The sequence below is a fragment of the Microtus pennsylvanicus genome, chromosome 3 (genome assembly GCF_037038515.1).
Source record: "Microtus pennsylvanicus isolate mMicPen1 chromosome 3, mMicPen1.hap1, whole genome shotgun sequence".
Classification (NCBI taxonomy): domain Eukaryota; kingdom Metazoa; phylum Chordata; class Mammalia; order Rodentia; family Cricetidae; genus Microtus; species Microtus pennsylvanicus.
In genome coordinates, this window is record NC_134581.1 from 1149737 (window position 1) to 1164503 (window position 14767).

At 49.6% G+C, this 14767-nt stretch overlaps 1 protein-coding gene across 1 annotated transcript; it reads right to left on the bottom strand.

Annotated features, from left to right (window-relative positions):
* Positions 1–6631: 6631 nt before the first annotated feature.
* Positions 6632–13203, bottom strand: Clec3b (C-type lectin domain family 3 member B). Its single transcript, XM_075964036.1, has 3 exons — positions 12928–13203; positions 9837–9935; positions 6632–7385 (listed from the first exon to the last, which is right to left on the bottom strand). The coding sequence occupies exons 1-3, from the start codon at positions 13034–13036 to the stop codon at positions 6985–6987; spliced, it is 609 nt and encodes a 202-aa protein (XP_075820151.1). The 5' UTR covers positions 13037–13203; the 3' UTR covers positions 6632–6984.
* Between the last annotated feature and the right edge of the window lie 1564 nt (positions 13204–14767).

Consider the following 14767-nt stretch of genomic DNA (forward strand, 5'->3'; position numbering starts at 1 on the left):
TTCCCCACTTCAACATGTAAATAATAATACCCCCTCTGTTTTGCAGTTTTGCTATCCAGAAGCTCAAGACTGCAGTCTCTGAAGAAGCCCACTCCCGCCCCTTACCTTGGGTGTGTGCGGCTGTCCTTTTCTGAGGCAGTCCTTCAGCAACTCCTGGGCTTAAATCCGGATGTGCTTTTTCTTTGTAGACCCCAAGATGTTTTCCCTCAGCAAACTCAAGCTTGGCTTAGTAAGTCCCAGCTTTGCTTGGTACCAGTGCCTCCTGAAGCAGTTTTATCTGTGTCAGTAAAGACCACAGCTTCACCTAGGTGGAGATCTCTGAAAACAACTGGGCAGCACAGCCGTTCACACTGAGCTGTGTCCTGCTACCGGTATCACTGAGGCCACCTTAAGTCCAGAGGAAGGAACTGAATAGGGACTGTGGTTGCAGGGACAGTTGTAAAATGTTATGAGGACTCTTAGCGGAATTATTTTCGTGAGACAATGTTTCATAAAGCTCAGGCTGACCTGGAATTTAGCAATCTCCAGGATGGTCTTGAACTTCTGCTTCTCCTGCCTCCACTTCCCATGTGCTAGGAATACAGAAGGCAGGGGGGGACTAGGATGGGCTCAGATAACAACTCTGATCAGGTGACCCCCACAGAATTAGTTGGGTCACTGGCAGGAAGGGCCACGTCAACCTTCTTTCTGTACTCAATCCCCGCCCAAAAGCAGCCCAAAGATATTCCACTGTCCTGGAGGTGGCAGCCGTAGGTGTTAGGTGCTATTACAGAAATCTCAAAGGACTTATGTTTCTTGAGTCAGTGGTACAAGTTTTTGTTTTTTAATCAATTTAATTTTTTTAATTTATTACTAATCTGTGTGAAGGTGTGGGCCTGTGAGCATGCACCGCAGCGCCTATGTGAAGATTAGAAGACAAACTTTTAGACTCAATTCTCTTTGTCCACTATGTGTGTTTCCAGGGATCATCCTCAAATCACAGGCTTCGCAGCAAGTGCCTTAAGCTGCAGATCTTGCTGATCCTGGTACAAGTTTCTTTCTTTCTTTCTTTTTCTTTCTTTCTTTCTCTCTTTCTCTCTCTCTTTCTTTCTAATGATAACTTATTATTTGCATTGGTGTTTTGCCAGCATGTATGTCTATGTGATGCTGTCAGACCTTGGAGTTACAAAGAGTTGTGAGTTGCTAGGTAGGTACTGGGAATTAAACCCAGGTCCTCTAGAAGAGCAATCCTGCTCTTAACTGCTGAACCATCTCTCCAACCCGCCTGGTACAAGGTTCTTCCTTCCTTCCTTCCTTCCTTCCTTCCTTCCTTCCTTCTTTTTTCCTTTTCTTAGTTTTTTGAGACAGGGTTTCTCTGTAGCTTTAGAGCCTATCCTAGAACTAGCTCTTGTAGACCAGGCTGGCCTTAAACTCACAGAGATCCACCTGCCTCTGCATCCTGAGTGCTGGGATTAAAGGTGTGAGCCACCACAGCCTACCTGGTACAAGGTTCTTTAATCACTGAATCTGTTCAGGACCTGCTAGAGGCAGATGCTGAGCTGGGGTCAGGTGAGAGGGAGATTTCTGAAAGGAAGTGGCTGTGAAGAGGGAGGGGGGAAGCCTGCATCATGAGCAATGAATGAATTTATGGGGATGGGACTGTTTATTTTTATTTTTTCGAGGCAAGACTCTTTATGTCACCTATGGTAGACTTTAACTTACAGTCCTCCTATGTCCGCTTCCCAAGGGATGGGTTGACAGGGCCTCCTGCTCCTGGATAAGAGATCGTACAAGGCAGGTTTTCTCTAGCACTTGCTTTGCAGACCACCCTCCAACTCAGAGGAGCGCTGCCTTTGCCTCCAGGTTTCTGGGATTAAAGGCATGTGCTACCACTGCCCGGCTGATAGGAGAGAGCCATGAGAACCTTCATTAGACACCCTAAGTTTTAGTGTGGGAACATGCTTTCCTGAAAACAAACATTAAGGACAGAACTGAAATCTTAATCATATCCACTTCAGGAGTCCTTCAACCTCAGTGGTTCTCATTAGGGGAGATTCGGGACCACAGGTCACATTGGCCATGCTTTCAAACAATATAGCTGTCCCAACCGGAGCTTGGGCGATAGAGGTTGGGGACTCTGCCAACAGCCTTCAACGCATAGGATGACCCGTGTCTAAGTGTCCACTCAGCCAACAACGGGTGCTGATTGGTTATTCTAGGAAGCTCTTCCCTGCTCATTTTTTAGGACCTCTCGCAAGGAAGCCAGTGGTACAGGCTTCTTGAGTGGGCAGCGGGAAAAGTGAGGAACATTCTAGACAGACCTGCTGGGTATGAACTCTGCATATGCGCTCCCACAGAGAGAGGCACTGAGCCAGTCCAGCGTGCAGAGCTCAGACAGCCCTGACCTAACACAGGGCAGTTGGAGTCAGGCTGCCTCAAAAGCAACAACTTCTACTCAAAGAGTTTTGTCGAAAACCAGGAAATCTTAGTGCCTGCAGAATCACAACCTCTTTTTATTAAATGACAAGCTCCCACTCCCCACCCCCAACACCTTGCAAAGTCACAGAACAATTGTCAAAAGGACTGTACTCTGAGCCCTGACACCAAGCAAAATACTCTGCACACTTTGACTCCCAGGGAGACGCAGCCCACGTCTGGCCTGCCGTCCTGTCCGCCGGGTTCAGAATGTGACCTGAACTTTCTTGACTTAGAATCTTTTGAGTTTTGCCAACTGTCAGTAGAATTGTTCCTCATAACTACTGAGAGAACATTCTAGGGTATTAATACTACAAAATTGTTCTACCTTTAAAGTATGCCCTGGAGACATTTAAAAAGTACGGTTGGCCAGGCAGTGATACACACGCCATTAATCACAGCCGGGAGGCAGAGGCAGGCAGATCTCTGTGAGTTTGAGGCCAGCTTGGTCTACAAAACGAGTTCCAGGGGCAAAAAACATATAGTTGATATTGAAAAAACAAAACACTTTGGGGACCAGGGTGAAAAAAGCCTTGTTTGCTTCCCTGTCTCCTCCAGCACCTCCACCTCTGCCACCACCGACTTTTGTGTGTTGTGTCCCAGTCCACAAGAGCATCAGCTCTCAAAGAACTGGGGACACTGTGAACATCAGAGCCTTACACGGACAGAGGAAGCCTCTGTCCACTTGGTCCTCAGATGGTATCCAACATGCAGAAGACTGCCCAGGCAGAGAGACAGCATTGCCTGGATCTCCTGTGAGGTCGGGGTGGATCACAAGGGTGGGTGGACACGGGCGTTAGGAAGATGCCCTTCTCTCCGTCTGGTATGTTCTGTGGTTGCTGGTCCTGCACTCAGATGCATCTCACATGTGGGTCCACTCCACAGCCCCAGTAGTGCCATCTCCACCTGTTCTTCCTGCCCTCTGGCCACTCCGTGCCTGTGTAGAGCCCAGAGGACAATCTTTTCACTTTGGCTGGCCCTGCCTTTGAACGTGACCCTAGCGGCCAGTGTTTTACTGCAAATGGTGCACAAGAAACAAACCACAGTTTTGTGGTTGTCTCCCCAAGGCCACAGCACTAGGGAGAGAAAGTTGTCCAGCTGGACTCTAAGTCAAGAGTTCTTTCCTACCCAGGGCAACCACTGTGGAGTAACTGAAATTCTGGTTCATCGTTTACCCAGTTAAGAAAATTCTAGTGGGGCTGGGGAGATGGACCAGAGGTTAAGAGCACTGGCTGCTCTTCCAGAGGTCCTGAGTTTGACTGCCAGTACCCACATGGTGGCTCACAAGCATCTGTAATGAGATTTGGTGCCCTCTTCTGGCCTGCAGCGATACATTCAGGCAGAACACTGCATACATAATAAATAAATCTTAAAGAAGAAAAAGAAAACTCTAGTGCCCCTCAGTGGTGGCACACACCTTTAATCCTGGTACTCAGGAGGCAGAGATATGTGGATCTCTGTGAGTTTGAGGCTGCAGCGCACAAGGCCTGTCTGCGCTCTATGTGCTAACATACAGCTCTTGAACTTCCGGCAAGGGGCTGGAGATTGAAACACACAAAGATAGAGAGACAGAGACATGAACCTCTAGTCACTGGTAAGAAGCCCCTTATTCAAATAGCACCGTGGAGGATTACATACCCAACACAGTCAGGTGGACCAACAGGTGAAAACCTTATCCTCTGATCCTCAAGGCCAAGGCAAAACGTGCTCGTGAAGCAGAGCTGGTAAACAACTTTGACACAGCTTTCAGTAACTCAAATCAGAAGGAAAGTAAAGATCTCTGGCAGGGAAGAGCAGCTGGAGGCCAGGACTCCAAATGGTCCCAACACGAGGCCAGCCTGGTCTACAGAGCAAGTTACAGGACAGTCAGGGGTAAAAAAAACCCTGTATTGAAAAACCCAAAAATAAATTTTAACTTAAAAGAAAGAAAAAGAAAACTCTCGCATTTAGAGCTGACCCAAATTTCCCTTGCTATTGACCTGGTGTTTAAACCTGTCATGATCCAAAGATCACTTTCTTACTACACAGCTCAGCTCTTTTTAAAAAAGACTTATTGATTTATGTATATGAGGGGTCTTCTTTGCACCTACATCTGAACACCCAAAGAGGTCATCGGATCCCATGGGGCTACAGTTGTAGGCAGTTGTAAGCAGTAACGTGGATGCTGAGACTTGAACTTAGGACCTTTGGAAGAGCAGGCGGTGCTCCTAACCACTAACCCAGCTCTCTAGTCCAGCTTAGCTCTTTGCACCAGCTGCTTTCTACAGGGAAGAGAAACTGTCACGGTTCATCTCCAGCTGGTGAGACCTTAGCTTGACCTCCGCTGTGGCAACTTCATTGAAGATTGCGTTCACAGTGCCTGAAACAACCGTGCTTTTTACTGGAGAAGAAGGGGGTGTTCAGAGAGTGGGGCCAGGATTTCCACTTTAATTAATTAACAAACCATGCTCTTGTGTGAGTCACTGGCTCATAAAAAGCAGGTGAGGAGGGATCTGACTTCAGGCATCAGAAATAGCCCTAAACACTCTGAATGGAATGGTGTTTTTATACAGTTACGTACTCCCAATCACAAACACATGCCAGCACCAAGTACTGTCGCTCCCTTTTGAATTTTTTAAATAGATCCGCGTGCTGGGATTAAAGGCGTGAGCCACCACCTCCCAGTGAATTTTTTAGTTGTGTGTGTATGTGTGCTGATGAAGATTAAACCCAAATCTTATGCATGCTAAGCAATCATCACTGAACTACATCCCCAGCAAATATGATATTCCCAATCAGAAGAAGGAGTAGGGGATTCTTGGTAGGATTTTTGAGGCCTTTTGTTGTTGTATTTGTTTGAGACCTTCTTTCAATGTATTCCTGGCTGTTCGGGAACTCAAAGACATCTGCCTGCCTCTGCTTCCAAAGTGCTGGGGTTGAAGGCACATGCCTTTAATCCTAGCACTCAGGAGTCAGAGGCAGGCGGATCTCTGTGAGTTCTAGGACAGCCTGGTCTATAGCGCAAGTTCCAGGCTTCACAGAGAAACCCTGTCTTGAAAAACCAAAACAAAACAAAAAGGCACTAAGTTAGCAAAATGACTCAGAGTGAGTCTGTCATTAACAAACCCCTATTTCAAAGCATCCCTCTGATTTCCATCCTAGCCTTTCGAGGCAGGAGGATTTCGTGAATGAGCCCTGGAGCTCAAAGTCCACCTGGATTAGATAATAAGATTTTTTTTTTTCTAAAGAGCAAACAGAGCTGGGAGGACAGGCGGACCTAGTTTGCAGTGTGTAGGTGCTCTAAACCTAGGACCATTCCAGGCAGATGACGAACAGGAAGTCATTCTCTTTCCCACACTGCCATCTTCTGGTGGAAGACGGTAATGTTTATTGCCAGCCCAGACCCATGACTTCTGGGGAAATCTGAGCAGGACTATGAGGGGTCAGCTGCCCTGAGGGCTGACCATGCTGAATACAAGCCTCACCCTTGAATGTTCTCACACCGACAGCTATAGCTCTCACCACCCTGCCGTGACTCTGTATTCCATACAATGAGTGCCAACGATAGGCAGCCTGGCAGGGGAGTACACAGTCACTGCAAGCGGCCTCCCGTTCCAGTCAATCAAATCGCGCTGTCCTCAGTGTGGGACTGATGGCTGACGAGGAACTGTGGGCCTGCCCAGAAGCAGAAGGTGCTGGGAAAGCCCCCTCCAGTGCACGAATGGCTGTGCTACGGAGATCAGGAGAAACACAATCACTAGGCTCTCATCAGCCAGAGCCACCGAGCTTCCCTATGCTGGCACTTCCTTATTGTAAGACACAGTAACACATATTGTTCTGGGTGGATAAAACTAAACCAGACTATATATTTAAAGTCCCTGCAGTATGGTGGGCTCAGTGATGTTCTGTGCTGATCTGGAGCCCCTGGTTGGCTGGCCGGCCCAGACAGTGCTAGTACCTGTCATATTTGGCTCCTGGACTAGCCCCCTGGGATGAGGATAGAGACAGGTCTCCCTGGGAAGCCTTGGCAACCATTCATCCCTTACCTCACAGTAGATCTCTGCATGCCCGGGCATCTCCAGATGGATCCCCAGCAAGAGAAAGGATAGTGTCCCCAACATACCCGCCAGAATTGGAGTGTGTGTCGTATTCAACAGAGGGGAGTGGCCGCTACAAAAAAGCAGGCTGGAAACGTGACTTAAGGCTCTCTTGGGTTTGGGGCCAGGCTCCGGGAATCTTCGCCCCACCCTGACATGGCGACCAGCCAACTTCAGGGATTCTGAACCAGCTTTATTTGCAAAAAAAAAAAAAAAAAAAAAACAGACAAGGAGGAACCCGAGACAGAAAGGTCTCTCCCGCCCCTCTGAGGACCCTGCATCTGCTTTTCTCTCACCAGGAACCACTTCGCACGCTCCATTCTCTGGAGCTCGACTCCACCCACCGACGCCCCGCCTCTTAGCAACCCACAAGCCCCACCCGCCAGTGCACCCGCCTCTTTGTGGTCCTCACCCCTCCCTGGCCCAGGCCGCGCCCCTTAGCGCAAGGGTCCGGCTACACGATGGCGAACTGGCAGACGTAAGGCAATTGGTCGCGGCATCGCTTGTCGAACCACTTGCCGTTGGCCGCTACGGCCAGGGCGGCGCAGTTCTCGGCTTTGCCGCCATCTGGCTGCGCCGTGATCTCCGTCTCCCAGTTCTTGAAGGCCAGGCGGCCGCCGGTCATGTCCACCCAGGCGCCTTCCGCGGCCATGTCGTTGAGGCCCATCCAGATCTCCACCTCGCTGCCTACGCTCTGGCGCGCGTACTCGAACAGAGCCTCGTTCTCCAGCCCCGACTGCGGCGTGCCCAGCGTGCCCCCACGGGAGATGCAGTCCTCGCTCGCCTCATGGAAGGTCTTCGGCTGGGGGAAGGCCAGGAAGCACTTCAGGTTTACTTTGGTGCCCTTTAGGCATACTGAAAGGAGAAATAGCCGTCATGAGTTTCGGACGCCCCAAGCCAGACTGTCCCCAGCTTCCATCCTATCCCATTCATCGCTTGAAACCTGCTTGCTTCCGCTTCAGGACCCTGCCGTGGCAGGCACTGAAGAAGCCAGATTACTGTCCACGAGGAATTGGTGTCCTGGTCCGGGAATGGCCACCCCTCTGCTACAAAGGGCTCCTTAGCTAGGGTCACTGACTTCCAGAGACGGAGTGCAAAAGCCACCTACCTAGTCTCTGCCCAGGGCCACAGAGGCTGGCGTCAGGCTTATTCTGAGCTTCACCTCTCTTGGGTCTGCTTCCTTCCTCACCCTCCCCAGGCTGCGACCTCAGTTTCCCCAACTAGCCAGAGCCTCCCACGCTGTGCTCCATCACCAGGCTCCGCTCTAGGATCAAGCCACTAGCTAGTTCACAGTTCCAGGCATCTGCCTACTAGAAATGGAGACCACAGTCCAGATACTTAGTACTTACCACCTCAGTCTGAGGGCTAGCAAGCTTTACCACGGGGAATCCACAGAGGGGACCTCTGCCCAGGCCAGGTCCCAAGTAAGGGAAGGCAGACTTTTCCGAATGGCAAAACTGAACTAGTGCTTAGTGGAACACTGGTGTCCCAGGTTAGGAGGTGAGCTTGGTGTAGCAGTTTGTGTTTAACTTGACTTCCTCCCTCCCTCCCTCCCTCCCTCCCTCCCTTCCTCCCTCCCTCCCTCCTCTCCTTCCTGCTTTCTTTCTTTCTTTCTTTCTTTCTTTCTTTCTTTCTTTCTTTCTTTCTTTCTTTCTTGTTTATTTGTTTTTTGAGACAAAATCCCTGCCTCCCAAGTGCTGGGATAAAAGGCATGCACCACCACTACCCGACGTAGCTTGATTTCTAACAACCATCAGGCAGATGGGGTATGCATCACTTGTGGGGTCACATACATCAGGAGTACCTATTGGCCCCTACCCCATGCACTTAGCCCTTCCACTCAGTGGGTGGTCAGGAGGAGCATCCCCACTCACGGAAGTGTGTATTCACAGACTCTCGGGTACATCGTGCACCTAGATCAAGGCAAGCGCACACACGGTATGCTCACTACACACCACGGATCTGAGGCAAGGTCACAGGGGGAGTGAGAGTAGACACACTGCATGAAGACCATGGTGGAGAGGGACAACCAACTTGAAGGACCAGCCTGGCCCCAAAGTTCTGTGCGGTTAGCCAGTCTGAAAACAAAGGCTGGCTCTCCTGGCCTTTGGAGTGCCCAGCAGGGTGACTGTGGCCTTCCTCTGCCTTAGTTAGCCCAGCTTTTATTTTTTTTAAAATATTTATTTATTATGTATACAATATTCTGTGTGTGTGTGTGTGCCTGCAGGCCAGAAGAGGGCACCAGACCTCATTACAGATGGTTGTGAGCCACCATGTGGTTGCTGGGAATTGAACTCAGGACCTTTGAAAGAGCAGGCAATGCTCTTAACCACTGAGCCATCTCTCCAGCCCCCCAGCTTTTATTTTTTAAAAAATACTTATTTTCATTAAAGATTTTTATATGTGCATGTTATGTGTATGTCTGTGTGTGCGCGCCATGTCCGTGTGGGGTTACTCTCAGGGCAAAAGAAGGCATTGGATCCCCTGGAGCTAGAATTATACAGTCGCCATGTAGGTGCAGGGGACTGAACCCAGGCTCTCTGGAAGAGCAGCTAGGTCTCTTAATGCCTGAGTCATCTCTCCAGCTCCAAGATTGTATTTATCATATTATTATTTGTTTTGTCTTTGAGACAGAGTCCCACTGTATAACCTTGACTAGCCTGAAACTCACTCTGTAGACCAGGCTGGCCTACCAAGTGATGGGATTAAAGGTGTATGCCACCATGCCTGGCTTTATTTTTATTTTTAAGGTGTGTGTGTGTGTGTGTGTGTGTGAGAGAGAGAGAGAGAGAGAGAGAGAGAGAGAGAGAGAGAGAGAGAGAGAACGCACAAGAGTGCAGTGCCCATGGAGGACAAGAAGCATTATATCCTTTGGAACTGGGGTTACAGGCAGTTGCAAGACACCAGACGTGGTGCTGGGAATCAAACTCTGTCCTGTCCTCTATGGAAGCAATAGCATTCTTAATTACCATGCCATCTCTCCAGCCCCATCAGCTGGCATAGTTTAACATTGGGACTAACAAATGCTGGCCTGGTTAGCACAGACACACAGGAAGGGTGGGTACAGGGGAGGGGAGCCATGTGCCCCATGGCCTCTGCAGCACTGACCCTCCACACCCACCCAGCTGTGCCTGACTGGCTGGATTGTACAGATGTAAGTCAGGCAACCTCCCCCAAGGAACCATGTGAAAACAGAGGCTCCTGAGCTTGGCACTGGCTGGAAACTGAGCCTTCTTCCCCACTTCTGCCCATTCCAGCCTGGCCCCTTCTTGGGTGTGTCCCTCCACACAGTCATACCACACTCACCGGTCTGTAAGGCCTGCTGCTCCTTCAACAGGGCCACCTCCTGGGCCAGGCTGTCCAGCCTGTTCTTGAGCTCCTCAAACATCTTTGGGCTCACCACATCTAGGACAGAGAGGCATGAGGCCGTGAAAACCTGAGGCGTGCAGCTCCCTTCTCTTCTGCCAGCCCCGAAGAAGAAAGGGGAAATTACTTCTCCCAGCCTAGGCTGCTTGGTTTTCCTTCCATCTTTGCCCCCTGCCTAAGGAAATCCAGTGGGCTCTTTTTGCCTGTTCCTGGTTCCTCTCCAGGCTTCCCTATCCTGCATTTGTCAGGGAGGGATTAGCAGGAGTTGGGGAAACCGCCACCTTACCAGCTCCATTTATGGGCCATAAAATCACAGAGGTCAGTTCCCCCAGGACGGACGGAGCCCCAGTCTGAGCTGAGGGTGATAGGGACACACGTTCACCAGCACAGCTCCACCTCATCACACACACAGTGTGAGAGGAAAACAGCACCCTGGAATGACTGAGGAAGCTCAGGGGAAATGGCACAGCACAGGGTGCATTGTGTGCAGCTGAGGGAGAGCAGAGGAGCCATTTCTGGTAGTGCTCTCCTGCAGAAGGACTTGGGCTTGCTGTGCACCTCCTCAGCCATGCTCATAGCCAGCCCTAAGGCACGGGCAAGTACCATCCTGGATACTCACCATTTCACAAGGAAACCAAGGCCAGATTTAAACAACCTGCCTAGGATGGTAGAGCAGCTGGCCTGAGCCACAGAGCCATGCTCTTCCTGTCTGCTCCATGGTACATGACATCCCTGACAGGGACTGCCTGCGAGGGTGATTGACATGTGCACAAGCAGGTGTAGGTGAGGGACACCGTGTGTCAGCTGAGAGCTGTGCATGGACTCCTGTCTTTCTGAAGTCCCAGGGTGGGACTTGGAAAGCTCTGCTTGGCTTGAGGCAAAGGATAGGGAGTCTACAGAGGGAGTTCCAGGACAGCCAGGGCTACACAGAGAAACCCTGTCTTGAAAACAAACCAATTAACGAACAAACAAACACACAAAAAAAGACATGGACTTGCATGTACAAAAATCGGTGATATAACTTGTCAAGCGTGGGGAAAATAACACCCAGCAGAACAAGAGCACAGCAGACAGGGCTGGAGCCAGGGTCACTCCATATCTCTGCCTCAACCTCTGGGTTCACAGACGCTGTGCGCAATCACATGGAACACCAGCACAGGGCACCATGTGGGTAACGTGAGTCGGAAACAACCAGGATGTTTGAGCTCTCATGGGAGCCATCTATGGCCAGAGCTTGAGTGTGGTCATTACTGAAGTCAGGAGCAGCCCTGCTCGGATCCTCTTCTTTCCCACAACATGATTTACAAGACCGGGAAAAACCTGAGAAACTAGCAATCATTTTCCATATCCAGAAATGCTGCTTGTCTTTCACCTACGTCCCTCACACCACATGCCTTGCCGGCATTGTTGGTGGTGTTCAAGGACAGAACCATGTGAGGTATTCAGTCCCCTGCTTTAACATGAACACTTTGTAGACAGTTATTATATATTGATCTGATTGAAGAAATCAGAACCATCCAAAAAATAATCATCCCAATCCAGACTGCTCCCTGCTTTTCCTTCCAGGAGCAGTCTCTGCTACCTTTGTAGATTTTTCTGGAACAGTTCTATACATAGTCAACAGATGTTTATTTACTTTTAGCTCAGTCAATTCAAATTTTCTAAATAATTATTGACATGTCAATTGCTCAGCCTCGTGGGGATCATCTCCATATACATATGCCTCACGATAGATCTCTTTGTCAAAGTGATGTTAATAAAGTATCCGTTCTGTTTTGAATTTTGTTTACAGTGTAAACTTAACTTTTGGTTGTTTTTGAGACAGGGTCTCCCTGTGTGTTCTTGTGCAGCCTGGAACTCACTCTGTAGACCAGGCTGGCCTTGAACTCAGAGATCCGCCTGCCTCTGCCTCCAAAGTACTGAGATTTAAGACGTGCACCACCACCCCCGGTTTTGTTTGTTGTTGTTTGCTTGTTTGTTTGTTTGTTTGAAGTGCTGAACACGGAACCCGGATGTCACACATTCTAGGCAAGCACTCAAACAGGAAGATGTTAACTCTAACCCCTGGAGTTTTGTTGTTTTTTGAGTCAGGGGTTCTGTAATTTTGGCTGGCTTCAAATTTGCTATATAATTGAAGAACCCTTGAATTTATAACCTTCCTTCATTCACTTCCTAGTGCTGGGGTTAGTGTGAACCACTCTGGGTTTTGTGTGTTGCTGGGGATCAATCCAGTTCCTTGCAGACGCTAGGCAAGCCCCCTATCAACCGAGTTCTGCATGTTCTTTGCTGTAGCCTTGTGCTCCGAGGTGCTGGTTTTTGTGTTTCACTATCCAGGTACAGAGGGCCTGTATATTCTCCACACCCTTTCCCTTGACTCCTGTCACCCTCCCCGTCCTGTAGGGGTGACAACCTCAGCCATTACCATAACACTCTGCAGTTTCATCTCCACCCCTCCCAGGATGACCTCACCCTCAGCATTTCAGAGGAGAGCAGAGATGCTCTGAGCTCACTCTGGGATGAAGGTCAGAGTCCACTTGTCCCCCATTTCCCCTGTGTGTGCCAAGCAAAGGTTTGTCCAGGGGGACTTTATACATTTTATATTATTAAACGTTGGCTGCAAGTCTTTGAGCGAATTCTATCCCTCTTGGGCTCACAGTTGAGAAAACCCAGGCTGGTGCTCCCTGATGGGAACTGACCAGCTCCAGGCTGGAGGTTCGACTTCTTAGACATATCGGGTGTTAGAGGGGGAGCAGATGTCAGTTTAGAAAATCTATAAGGTTCTTCTCCATCCTAAGAGTCGGGGACTCTTGCAGTTCTGACAACCATCCCTGCTGTGAGAACACCCTAGCCACCAGATTCTTTCACCAAAGTCCCAGGAAGACTCATCAGAATCAGACATGAAGGGAAGGAACAGGAGTTAACGAAAGCAGGGCAGCTGCCTCTAGAGTGTCGGGAAGGGTGACTGCTCCCCCTGAACATGAAGGAAGGGCTGCCTCTAGAGGGTAGGGAGGGGCAGCTGCCCCCTTCTTACCTTTCTTGACATTTGTGGCTTTCTTGGTCTTGGGGGTGGGTGACTCTGCAGTGACCTGGGACAAGATGGAGAAGAGGCAGAAAAGCAGGTAGGTGCTCCAAAATCCCATACTGCTGCTTCTGGCTGCAATGCCTGGGTCGGAAAGCAGTGGTCACTGCAGCCTGGGCTGCACGTCTTAAGGCTGTGGAAACAAGGACCTCTGTCTTGGAAACCCTCCGAAAACTTGGCTGAGGACACACAAAACAGGAAAGAAAAAAAAAAGTGATGCAAGCCTGCCAAAGGAGAAAGGCTTGGGAGCCGTAGCTACAGTGCTGTGGACAACCACCCAGCAGCCTGGCTAGCCTCCCGGAAAGTCAGAGTTTCAGGAGATTCTAATAGACAGCCAATAGCTGTCATTGCTCAATCGTCCAGTGATCATTTCAGGCAAGAGCCAGGTTGGGCCTGACATTGGCTCAATGAGTCTCTGTACCCACAGAAATATCCTTTCCCATTTTGTTGGGGAAATTGAGGCTCAGTGGGGTAAAGAGTATCTACAAACTACTCAGCCACTAAGGGTCACTGACCAGGCTAGCAGCCTTAGTGGTACAGAATGCTTGTGGTTATTTTGTAATTTTGTTACTTCTTTTCATTAAAAAATAATGCAAGATAGACCTTCCTTCCCTCACATTTTTCCCCTCAAAAATCTGTCCTGAAGTCATAAGAGAGACACAGCAAAAGAGGGGACCAGAGCAGAGAAAGGAACCAGAGGGCCTTGGAGTAGCAGTGTCAGGGAGGGAGCAGGGGCAGTGTCCCCTGGATGTGCAGCAAAGGACATCAAAGCTCTGCAGGCTGGAGGGAAGCATTGCCAGTGTGAGAACCCAAGCACTGGGAGGGAGAACTGTGTGAGCAGGAGAGACCATGGGGACACTGATGACATACACAGACCCTACTAAAGACAGTGGGAACTAGGCTTCTTTTCAGAGAAGGGGTTTATGAACATGTAGAAAGAGGAAGTTGTTGAACCCTGCAGTATATGGTTAAAAGCAGAGCTCCCAACGAGTCCCTGTGAACATGAGCACATTCAGAGAAATCCAGATGTGTAGTTAACATAAGCAAGCAGACACATCTGTTTCCCAGCTGTCCCTGGAGCGGCCTTGGAGCTGCAAAGCCTCTTGGCACATAAGTGCAGAATGCAGCATTCTACCCGAGGGGCAAGAAATGAACCCAAACGTGTCACACCGCCAGGAAGCAAAATACTTAAAGAATGCTGTGGACCCATCAGTGGGGTACAGCTCGCCTGAGAGAGCTGCCTATGGTGTGAGCCCAGCAGTGTTTCGGGATTCTGTAGATTGAGAGCCATTGCACAAGCATAGCATCAGGCTGGAGGAGATGAACACACAATTCAACACCAAAAACTGGACTGGACCCTTAGACACGGGAGGACATAGTTGACAACCGATGGGATGTAAGGCACCCATGGTAGAGCTCCTGTTTCTACCCCAGCTCCAACAACGTAGAGCATGTTCTCACCTTTAGGGAGCCCAGGTGAACCACTTGTTCAAAATTGGCTTCTGGGGGTAAAGTTCTTTGTAGAGTAGTTGAAATTTTCGGTGAATTTGACCTTTTAAAAAATAAAATGCAAGGCTGGAGAGACATCTCAGTGGTCAAGGCACTGACTGCTCTTCCAGAGGACCCAGGTTCAATTCCCAGCACCCACATGGCAGCTCCCAACTGTCTGTATCTCCAGTTCCAGTGAACCCAGCACCCTCACACAGACATACGAGCAGGCAAAACACCAATGCACATAAAAATAAAATGCAGGGCTGGGGGTGTGGCTCAGTTGGTATAGTCCTGGCCTAGC

Bases quoted from the DNA above. Each gene is read 5' to 3' on its own strand.
- Clec3b (XM_075964036.1), bottom strand. From the start codon at position 13,036: ATGGGATTTTGGAGCACCTACCTGCTTTTCTGCCTCTTCTCCATCTTG. The intron at 9,936-12,927 runs GTAAGAAGGGGG...TCTCTGTCCTAG, and splicing joins AGCCACAAATGTCAAGAAAG to ATGTGGTGAGCCCAAAGATG. The intron at 7,386-9,836 runs GTGAGTGTGGTA...TTCTCCTTTCAG, and splicing joins GCAGCAGGCCTTACAGACCG to TATGCCTAAAGGGCACCAAA.